The following is an 11,366-nucleotide window of genomic DNA, read 5'->3' on the forward strand; positions in this document are numbered from 1 at the left end:
CGACCATTGTATAATTTACGACAAGCAGCTGAGCAAAGGGACGACCTGTTAGTCTACCTTACCGTTAGCAAGTTGTATCCACCAACGCGTAAGGAGTGGGAGAGCCATCTGGGGAATTCAACCACGCCAAGAGAGCCTGCAACTTTAGATACTCTTGTCAAATTTTTAGAAAATGCGATAATTAGCTCCGAAGCATTTGAGAGCGGGACTCATGGGACCTGTAAATCTACTAAATACAGTCCGAACAGTGCAAAAAACAAAAATTATTCTGACTCTAAATATTCGAGAGTATTTCACGTGGGCTACGATTCCAAAAAGACCGAAGACAAATGTGCTTTGTGTAATCGATCACATTTCATAATGTTTTGCGACCAATTTAGAGAAAAGACTCCACAGCAACGACAAGAGATAGTGAAATCAAAGCGCCTTTGTTTGAATTGTCTCTCGCGTCATTCAATAAAGTGTTGTAAGTCCAACAAAAGGTGCAGATTCTGCCAGGGAAAGCATCATTCGATGGTTCACGAGACAGAAGAGCCCGCAAAGCAATCTATCCCGTCACCAGAATCTTCTCACGCACATAATAGTGTTTCACCTGAAGATTCAGATAAATCCACATTAATGCACATAACCCCCGCCCCCAAAACGTGTTCTGTGCTGCTTGCTTCGGTGCTCGTTAAAGTAATTGGACCGCATGGTCACTCAGTACTTGCTCGAGGACTTGTGGATCAGTGTGCTCAGTCATCTTTCATCTCTGAGTCATTGTGCCAACGTCTACGGCTGAAGGGAAGGAACACTAATGTGGAGATACTGGGACTAGCGGGAAATAAACAAGCGAGTTGCAAAAAATCCGTGTCATTCAAAATCAAGCCGCATTTCCATTCCCCATTTGCTTGTGACGTAGATGCTTTTGTTGTCTCCAAAGTATCCTCATATATTCCAGAGAATAAGATTGTTTTCTCTAACTGGAAACATATTCAAGGGTTGACGCTTGCCGATCCACAGCAATACGAAGAAAGGGGGATTGAACTTCTACTTAGCGCTGCCATCCATGCCAAGATTGTGAAGGACCAGGTGAAGAAAGGAGGTTCAGGTGAGCCTATAGCTACGTGCACCACATTGGGATGGATGCTGTCGGGAGACGTCCAAATCCAGCAGGTTGAACCGTCAGAGCCTTCAACGGTTCTTCATTGCCTGGAGACTGAGGACCTTACTGACCTTCTAAGGAAATTCTGGGAACAAGAGGATTTTCAACCTTCACGAAAAATACTCACTCCGGAGGAGCAAGAGTGTGAAGACTTTTTCATGTCTAATTATAATAGAGATTTTTCAGGTCACTTCATCGTTCGACTGCCAATGAAGGATGATGAGACGGCCGAAAACCTACAAATTGGTAATTCTTACTCTACTGCAAAGAAGATGCTCGATCGGATGGAGAGGAGATTCGTCAAAGATGACCACTTGCAAGAGAAATATAAGGCCTTCATGCGTGAGTACATTAACCTGAAACACATGAAAGTCGCAAATCCTGAAACAGACCTTGATGGTTTTTATCTTCCTCACCATGCTGTTTGGAAAGAGTCCAGTGCGACAACTAAGTTAAGAGTTGTGTTTAATGGTTCGCAAAAAACCGATAAAGGGATATCTCTCAACGATAAGTTGCATATTGGTCCTAACTTATTACCTGATTTAGCTGATGTGGTATTACGTTGGCGAACTTATCGCTTTGCTTTTACTGCAGACATTGAGAAGATGTTTCGCCAAGTCTTAGTTGATGAGCGTGACCAACATTTACAGAAAGTAGTGTGGAGATTTGACAAAAATGAACCTGTGCTTTCATACAAATTACAAACTGTGACTTATGGCTTGGCATGTTCACCTTATCTAGCAAATCGATGTGTAAGAGAACTAGGCCAGAGTGAAGGTGCCCATTGCCCTCTTGCTGCCCCTGTGCTACTTGAGGAGATCTACATGGACGACGTGCTGACAGGAGAGCACACCCTGGAGAACGCGCGCCGCAAGCAGGAGGAGCTCATCAACATGCTGATGGTGGGCGGCTTTCCTCTGCGAAAATGGGCTGCAAACGACCAAGAGCTGCTGGAATGGTTGCCACAGGAGGTAGTTGCTGCTGATCCTGGTGATCTTCCACAGCCGGAATCCAGGATGGCTGTCCTGGGCCTATCCTGGGTCCCCCAAGAAGATAACATTTTCTTCCGGATAAGTATCGATCCAGTTTTGACTAAACCGATAACCAAACGCAATGTTCTTTCCAATATTTCTAAATTGTTTGATCCACTTGGTTGGTTATCACCGGTTATTATTACTGCTAAAATATTAATGCAATCTTTGTGGCTTCTGAGAACTGAGTGGGATTCTGAACTTACTGATGAGACTGCAAGGGTGTGGGAGAATTGGTATTTGTCACTTCCAGTTCTGTCGAATTTAAAACTTCCCAGATGGATTAGGTTTTCTCCAAATGCAATATTTTCCGAAATCCATGCATTTGCCGATGCTTCGCAAAGAGCATATGGTGCTGTTGTTTATCTTAGAGTAATTTCTGATATGGGTTCCACTTCAATGCTGGTTTTGTCTAAGAGCAAAGTAGCTCCTATTAAAACTATCAGCATACCAAGGCTGGAACTGTGCGCCGCCGTATTGGCTGCTCGGCTTGCAAAACATTGCCAACATGTCCTCAATTTGACTGATTCAAAAGTACACCTTTGGTCTGATTCCATTGATGTTCTGTTCTGGTTGAAAGATCATCCCTCTCGATGGCAAACATTTGTGGCTAATCGCTGTGCAGAAATTCTAAATTTACTTCCTAATGGTACATGGCATCATATCCGTTCCGCAGGTAATCCTGCAGACGCTGTTTCTAGAGGTTTAACTCCTTCTGAGTTGATGAAGTCTGAGCTTTGGTGGCATGGCCCCCAAAATTTAACTTCCTCCAGTGCACCATGGCCAACATCAAAGCCAATACAAGTGGTAATAGAGCCAAAAGAGGCAAGAAAAATAACACACATTGCTTCCGTATCGCTCCTTCCAATTTGGGATTTGTTGTATAGGTTTTCTTCCCTATCAAAACTCCTGAGAATTACGGCACTCTGCTTGAGATTTTTAAAACTTAAATTTGCAACTTGGGTGGCGTCGGGAAAAATTCTTGAATCTTTAAAAAACTTTCCATCGTCTTATTCCTCGCATCCTAGCGTCGAAGAAACTGACTTCGTATGTTTGCTATGGGTCCATGAAGTCCAAAGAACTTCCTTTTTTAAAGAAATCTCTTTAATCAAATCAGGACTTCAAATTTCTCATCAAAGTTCTCTACATAAACTTAACCCCATTCTTACAAGTAATTGTCTTCGTGTTGGTGGGCGTTTAAAACATTCTATCCTGAGTGAAGACGAGAAGCATCCTCTAATTTTACCACATTCTTCTCGCTTAACTACTCTTATAATAGAACATTTCCACAAAATTACTCTTCATGGAGGAACTCAACTAACTCTCTCACATATTAGGAGAAAATACTGGATAATAAAAGGAAGGCAAGCTGTGAAAAGTGTTATCCACAATTGCACGACATGCCGTCGGTATTCTGCTTCTCCTACGTATCAAAGAATGGGCGACTTGCCTTCTCTCAGGGTAAGACTAAACAGACCATTTTTAAATTCAGGGGTCGATTACTGTGGGCCATTTCTCATCAAGTGTTCTCCTGGGCGGGGTCGCAAACACTATAAAGGATATGTGGCTCTCTTCATTTGTTTGAGCACCAAAGCCGTGCATATGGAGGTTGTGTCTAGCTATGACTCTGCAGCCTTCATTGCTGCCTTTAAAAGGTTTGTTGCTCGAAGGGGTCACTGCGCTACTTTGCTTAGTGACCAAGGGACTAATTTTATTGGTGCTGATGCTGAACTCCGAAGTCTCTTTCAAAAGGCCTCTAAACAATGTAACAAAATAATTGAAACATTAGCAAAAGATGGAACTAGTTGGAAATTCAATCCGCCCGCGGCTCCACATTTCGGGGGAATATGGGAAGCCGCAGTTAAATCCACAAAGTATCATTTGAAACGAGTTATTGGATTGCATAAGTTAACATATGAAGAATTTTCAACTGTTTTATGTCAAATTGAAGCATGTCTCAATTCTCGACCGTTAATCCCTGTAACGGATGATGTTACCGATTTGCAACCACTCACTCCAGCACATTTTTTAAATTGCTCTGCTTCTTTACTGATTCCAGAACCTAGGGTAACGGATGAGAAATTGCCTCCTCTGAAGCGCTGGTTGTTGCTGTCACAAATGAGTCAACATTTCTGGGACCGGTGGTCGGCAGAATATTTAAAAAGCATACAATGCCGAAGCAAATGGACCCAGGAATCTCCCGCCTTGACCGTGGGAGATGTAGTACTCATCAAAAATGAGATGACCTCTCCAGCCAAGTGGCCTCTGGCGGTGATCACTGACCTTCATCCTGGGTAAGATGGATTGGCGCGAGTGGCAACTGTCCGCACAGCGACCAGCACCTTCAAGAGGCCCATCGTCAAATTGATTTTACTAAATACACGATGATATTGTTGTTTCTATTGTATTGTTTCATTTATATTTCTGTAATTCACTTGAATTGTATTGTAATTTACTGTTTTTTTGTTGTTTGCTTAAAAGATTGTTTTTTTTGTTCGAAGAACAAAGGTGGGCGGAATGTTTGAGAATTTGAATTTGCCCGCATTAAGTGTATTATGTAGTTCTAAGTTGTTGGCGCTACATGCCTTTAGGGATCAGCGCCACTGAGGCATTGCGTATTTTTTTGTACATTCTTCTACATCGTCCGCTCTCGAGTCAGACACCTACTGCCCGGCCGAGAGCGTACATGCGGAGCAACTACAGAGAATAAAACCAGCTGCCGGAGAATTTCTTTGCTCATTCCGTTTTACATGGAACAATGGCTAAAGAAGCGACAGACGATACCGGCCTAAAAGTGCATTACCTGTGTTTGGCTACGAACAGCACTTAGGCTATAAAAATCACAATTTTTTCCGTTGAAGGCAACGCATTAGAGCACGCAGAGAACAGAAGGCTTCTCTTGCTTAAGGTGCCTTCCGAATCTTTTTCTATCTAAAGGATGAGAGGTCACTTTAGTCACAAAAAGATAATAATAAGTAAATCTCCACACTCTAAATGCTCATTAGCCATACCAATTCATTAATAATTAATGTCATACTATCATATGACCAAATCAGTCATTCTTACATTTTTTACCCACACGAGCTAAATTGGTTGCATCAATTTGCCTTTCTCAACTTCCAAAGAAAACTCACACAGCATCTTGTATATACTACGTAGGAAACGTGCTAAATCCTTTCTTTTTAACTGTTGTAGTTGAGACAATTTCTCATATATGCTTTAACAATTGACTGTCGATATTGCGGTGTGGGAGAAGGTGTGTGGCCTGCTCGGCCCAGAGCAGTCCGTCGAGTATGTCCAAGTTGGACGGTACATGTGTGTCGGTTCGGTCGGTTGGCCGCAGTCATGGTGCGAAGTTCGCTAGATGCATTCGTGTATGGTGTATCATTCTTTTTTTGTCTTTTGGAATAAAGTTCCAATACCCAGAGAACAACTGTGCAAATTGATTCACCCCTCCCAGAGGTTATGGAGCCCAGGGGTTACGAGCGCAGGAACTCCAGAAATCCCGGATACAGTGAGAAAGTGACTTGCGACCACGTGGTGGATTAGAACTTCTAATATGGAAGAAGAGCGATATAGAATACCGCTATTAGACGGGAAGAACTATAGTGACTGGAAATATAGAATGGAAGTGTTTTTAGATGAGAAGGAAGTCCTGTCACATGTTGAAAGGTCGTTCGATGTCCTGTCAGAACCGTACGCAATATTAGCAAGTGACAACGAGTCCGCACGAGAAAAGAAGCAGAAAGACATTATGCAATTACGTAGGAACGATAAGAAATGCAAAAGTCTAATAATTCAGAGAATACAAGATAGTCAGCTGGAGCTAGTCAAAAGCAAAGTTACCGCTTTTGACGTGTGGAAAGCATTAGAGAATAGATTCGAGAAGAAGTCTGTGATGAGTCGAATGATGCTTTCGAAACAATTACATACGCTTGTGTATGACCCAACAGAGGAATCGTTTAGCGAATACTGCCTGAGATTCGACAGACTGATCCGTTCCCTAAAACAAACCGGCGAGAAAATTGACGATGACGGTGCCGTAATAAGATTCCTGATGACGATGCCATCATCGTATGAGACAGTTGTAACTAGTCTGCAATCGCTGGCTGCAACAGAATTGAAAATGGAGTTTGTTAGAGTGAGGATTGAGGAGTACGAGGCACACAAGAAAGAGACAAGAGATTCAGTCGCTTCGGAACGAGATGTCCCGAATATGGCCTTTGCTGGCTGCAGGAGGGGCAACCAGAGGACCCAAAGTGAAGGAAGAGAGAAGAAAGAAAGCTTCAAATTCAATTGTCACAATTGCGGCTTGAGAGGACATAGGAAGGTGCAGTGCTGGAAGCCTGGAGGAGGAGCGTTTCATGGGCGCTCGAATGGAAGAGGTGGACGAGCAGTTGGTCGCAGAGGAAGACCATGGAACAACGGAGGCAGAAATGATGCATGTTTGGTGGCAGAAGAGGAGGTGGAACCTGCCTACAGCTTCCAAACAACGGCAGTATCATCAGCGGTGGTAAGCGAAACCGCAACACCTGAGAGTGACTGGGTGTTGGACTCCGGTGCATCAGATCATCTTGTTAAGGTGGGAACTCCGATCTATAATATTAGACAATTTGACAATCCAATAAAAATAACGGTAGCAAAGTCAGATACTTTTCTTGTTGCTAAAGAAGTAGGAGATATAAAAGCATTTGCAGTTGTGAATGGAAAAGTAAACAAGATAGAAATGAATAATGTGCTAATAGTGGAAAATCTCAAGTTCAATTTAATTTCTGTTTCAAGACTAGAAAAGAAAGGGTTTGAAATTAATTTTCGAAATAAGAAATGTTATGTCAAGAAAGGTAATGCAAATATTGTTGTTGGTGATAGAATGGATAATATCTATAAACTTCCTATTGTCATTGACGAGTGTGCCATTGAGAGAAAGGCTTTTTCAAGTGTAAGTGATCAAGTTTGGCATACCAGGTTAGGTCATATTGGCAATGCAAATTTAAAACATCTTTGTAAAATTGTTGATGGTATTGGTGATTTGAAATGTGATAATTTAGATGTGTGTAAAATATGTATTCAGGGCAAACAGACGAAACAACCATTTAATAGAACGAGATCTCAAACCACAAGACCATTGGAACGAATACATAGTGATGTTTGTGGGCCAATAACTCCTCTTGCGTATAATGGTATTAAATATATTTTGACTTTGATTGATGATTATACACATTTCACTGTTGTTTTTGGTCTAAAGTCCAAATCTGATGTGTATGAATATTTAAAACAGTACGAAGCTAGAATCACGAGTCGTTTTTCAACTAAAATATGTGCCTTTAGATGTGACAATGGTACAGAATATGTGAACAGCCAAGTAAAGAAATTCTTTAGAGAAAAAGGAATTAAATTTGAGCTAACCATTCCAGGAACTCCGGAGAATAATGGCGTTGCTGAAAGAATGAATCGAACAATTCTAGATAAGGCTCGATGTATGCTTGTTGGTAGTCGGTTGAGAAAGTCCTTTTGGTTTGAAGCTGTGATGACAGCAGTGTACTTAATCAATAGAAGTCCTACCACAGCCCTTAATGAAAGTAAAGTCCCTGCGGAGATGTGGTATGGTGAACGTCCTGACTTAAGCAAATTGAGAGTGTTTGGGTGTGAGGCTTATCTTCACAAACCGAAGGAGCAAACACATAGTAAATTTGACTCAAGAAGCAAAAGATGTATTATGTTGGGATACTGTGATAATGGGTATAGGTTGTGGTCATTAGAAGATAACAAAGTTATTGTGGGAAGGAATGTAATCTTTGTTGAAACTAACAATGACTCAGTAACTGAAAATTGGGATATCGCATGGAAAGATAAATCTTTAGATGAGAGTACTGAGCTGATTGAACCAATTGAACAGGGAAGTGGTGAAAGTGAGGAACCACTCAGGAGAAGTAGTAGAGTGAAATTAAAACCTAAATATCTAGAAGATTACGTAACCTTAGCCACTAATCCTAACGAGACTGAATTTGCAAATGAAGTAACTGTGAAAGAAAAGAGTGATGATACTCTTGATAACTTTAACTTAAAAAATAATTGTGATGTGTCACTCTTTGCAACAAATTACTGCAATGATGTTCCAAATTGTTATACTGAACTACAACATAGGGATGATAAAGATTTATGGTTTGCAGCAGTTAATGATGAACTTGGTGCATTAGAACTTAACAATACCTGGGAATTAGTTTCTCTTCCGCAAGGTAAATTACCAATTAAAAGTAGATGGGTATTTACCATTAAGGAAGATGGTGATGGAAATGTAGAAAGACTTAAGGCAAGACTGGTAATTAAAGGTTGTGCACAGAAAAGAGGGATAGACTATGAGGAAACTTATGCTCCTGTAGCACGTTTGTCAACCTTTCGTGCATTGCTATGTCTCATAAACAAAGAGAAATTATTTGTCAACCAATTAGATGTAAAGAATGCTTTTCTACACGGTGATCTTAAAGAGGAAATTTACATGTACCCACCGGAAGGCTTGAATGTCAAAAGTGGTTTAGTGTGTAAACTCAAAAAAACATTATATGGTTTAAAACAAGCACCCCTTGAGTGGAATAAAAGGTTTGATGAGTTTATAAGAGCACTGGGTTTTGAAAGCAGTAAAGCTGATGAATGTTTATACATAATGAGAAGTGAAGTGGATGTAATGTACCTACTGCTTTATGTTGATGATTTCTTAATTGCAGGAAATAATAGTGATTTGTTAAATGAGGTGAAACAAAAGTTAATGGGTGAATTTAAAATGAGAGACTTAGGTGTTACCAGTAATTTCTTGGGAATTAAGGTAACTTTTACTAGTGATGGTCTGTTTATTAATCAAACAAATTACTTAAAGAAAGTTTTGACTAAATTTAATATGGAATCATGTAAACCAGTGAGTACTCCAATTGAACTCCAACCAGATAACGATGTGACATCTCAAGAATGTATCATTGGTGTTAAACCATATAGAGAACTAGTGGGAAGTTTGATGTATGCATGTCTAGGAACAAGACCTGATATTTGTGCTGCAGTGAATTTCTATAGTCAATTTCAAAGTAATGCCACTGAAATACAATGGAAAGGCTTAAAAAGAATCTTGAGGTACATTCAAGGGACACTTGATTTTGGTTTAAAGTATGAAGGTAATTCAAGTACACCTTTGTTGTGCTATGCCGATGCAGCTTTTGCAAATTGTAGTGATAGAAAATCAACATCTGGTTATTTATTGAAAATGTATGGTGATCTAGTTGTATGGAACACAAAGAAACAAAGTACAGTAGCATTGTCTTCTACTGAGGCTGAGTATGTTGCTTTAGCGGCAGCTGCGACTGAAGTGTTATGGTTTAAAGTGTTGATGTCTGAAATGAATGTTAATATGAAGGATCCAATAACAATTTTCCAAGATAATCAATCATGTATTCAGACTGTAGAAAATTGGAAGAGAAAACGCATGAAACACATTGATATAAAATATCAGTTTGTAAAAGACTTGTATAACTCTAAGGTTATCTACATTGAATATGTGCCTTCCTCTGAACAGGAGGCGGATGTACTGACAAAAGGGTTATCAGCAAAAGTGTTTTGCAAGCATAGGGTAAATTTAAGATGTATGAGAAATTGAGGAGGGGTGTTGTAGTTGAGACAATTTCTCATATATGCTTTAACAATTGACTGTCGATATTGCGGTGTGGGAGAAGGTGTGTGGCCTGCTCGGCCCAGAGCAGTCCGTCGAGTATGTCCAAGTTGGACGGTACATGTGTGTCGGTTCGGTCGGTTGGCCGCAGTCATGGTGCGAAGTTCGCTAGATGCATTCGTGTATGGTGTATCATTCTTTTTTTGTCTTTTGGAATAAAGTTCCAATACCCAGAGAACAACTGTGCAAATTGATTCACCCCTCCCAGATTAACTAGGGATGGACGGATCCAGGATATTTTTTTCGGATCCGGATCGGATCCTTGATTTTCGGAGCCTGATCTTTCGGATCGGATATTTCCGGATCCAAATGCATTTTCCTGCACTTCCTGCTATTAAACGAAGTAATAATTAAAGTTTATTTTGGGTACGTGTAATCGAAGGAATGCTTTTTAGATTTTCATACACATTTTCATATTTTTACAAATTAAAAATCATTTTTATAGGCATTCAAGTTGTTTTTTAAACATCTTTACTTGCTCAGGACCTAAACTGTTACGCTTGGGTTTGAAAATGAAAATACGAAAATTCTTCGGATTCACTGACCAGTGGCGTAGGAGAAGAACCGCATGCGACGGCGCAGTCGAAGAGAGAATCGGAGCTCTTTCCACCCTTATGCGTTGCATTCACTTACGCTTTTACTTAAATTTTCGGAACCAAATCCGATGTCTTCCACGAATTTGGATCCGATGAGGGGCAACATCCACCGATATTTGGATCCGAGGTATCCGATCCGACCATCCCTATTTTTCACTTACCTCATTCATTCCTATATATTTATTTCCAAGAAATACCAAGCCGTACACCAGATATTGTTAATGGACTTACCTACAATTTTTATTGTAGTACTTTGACAAACATATCCCTTGGAAAATGAAATAGGATTTTAACAGACTACCCTCTTTCACCCCATGACATATATCCTCACATTTAATGTTGAATAGGGTGGTTTCCTATTATTTTTTTATTGCCTAAATCGAAAGATTTTTACTCCTTGAGTACGTATTTCACGCTTTTAGATTTTTATATGAAAATATCTATTTTTCGCGATTAAATGAAAAGTGAAAATTTTCAAATGCGCGAAACGCGACGGCTAAGTATGAATGCCGGGAAAAACTACACGTGACGTCGTTCTGCTTCCCGCTGCCGCAAGTGAGGTGACCTTGGGGCGAGGCTCTGAGCGCTGATATGATGCAGGATGCTAGCAGGTAGCTGAGTACCATGCTAGCAAGTAGCGCTTGGCTTAAATAAGAATTATTAATGCCTTATCAAACGAATAAAACTTTCCGACCTTAGCCAGTTTTAATAGGTGATTATTAAGAAGTGTTTCCCTGAGCTCTGTGCCTCATGCATCCATTGGTAATCTCAGACGATGTATAACTCCTATCTACTCGTGTAGAAACTAGGTCCCTGTGACGTCACGTGGAGTGGTATCGCATGGGCGCCAATCTGGCCCTTTTCAAATAAGGATAAAAATGGAC

General features: G+C 40.5%; 1 protein-coding gene across 1 annotated transcript; it reads left to right on the plus strand.

Moving 5' to 3' along the window:
- Positions 1 to 513: 513 nt before the first annotated feature.
- Positions 514 to 4,473, plus strand: LOC124172063. The gene has a single exon (XM_046551470.1). The coding sequence runs from the start codon at positions 514 to 516 to the stop codon at positions 4,471 to 4,473; it is 3,960 nt and encodes a 1,319-aa protein (XP_046407426.1).
- The last annotated feature ends 6,893 nt before the right edge of the window (positions 4,474 to 11,366 follow it).

This window comes from Ischnura elegans, assembly GCF_921293095.1.
Source record: "Ischnura elegans chromosome 13 unlocalized genomic scaffold, ioIscEleg1.1 SUPER_13_unloc_1, whole genome shotgun sequence".
In the NCBI taxonomy this organism is placed as follows: Eukaryota; Metazoa; Arthropoda; class Insecta; order Odonata; family Coenagrionidae; genus Ischnura; species Ischnura elegans.

Bases quoted from the DNA above. Each gene is read 5' to 3' on its own strand.
- LOC124172063 (XM_046551470.1), top strand. From the start codon at position 514: ATGGTTCACGAGACAGAAGAGCCCGCAAAGCAATCTATCCCGTCACCA.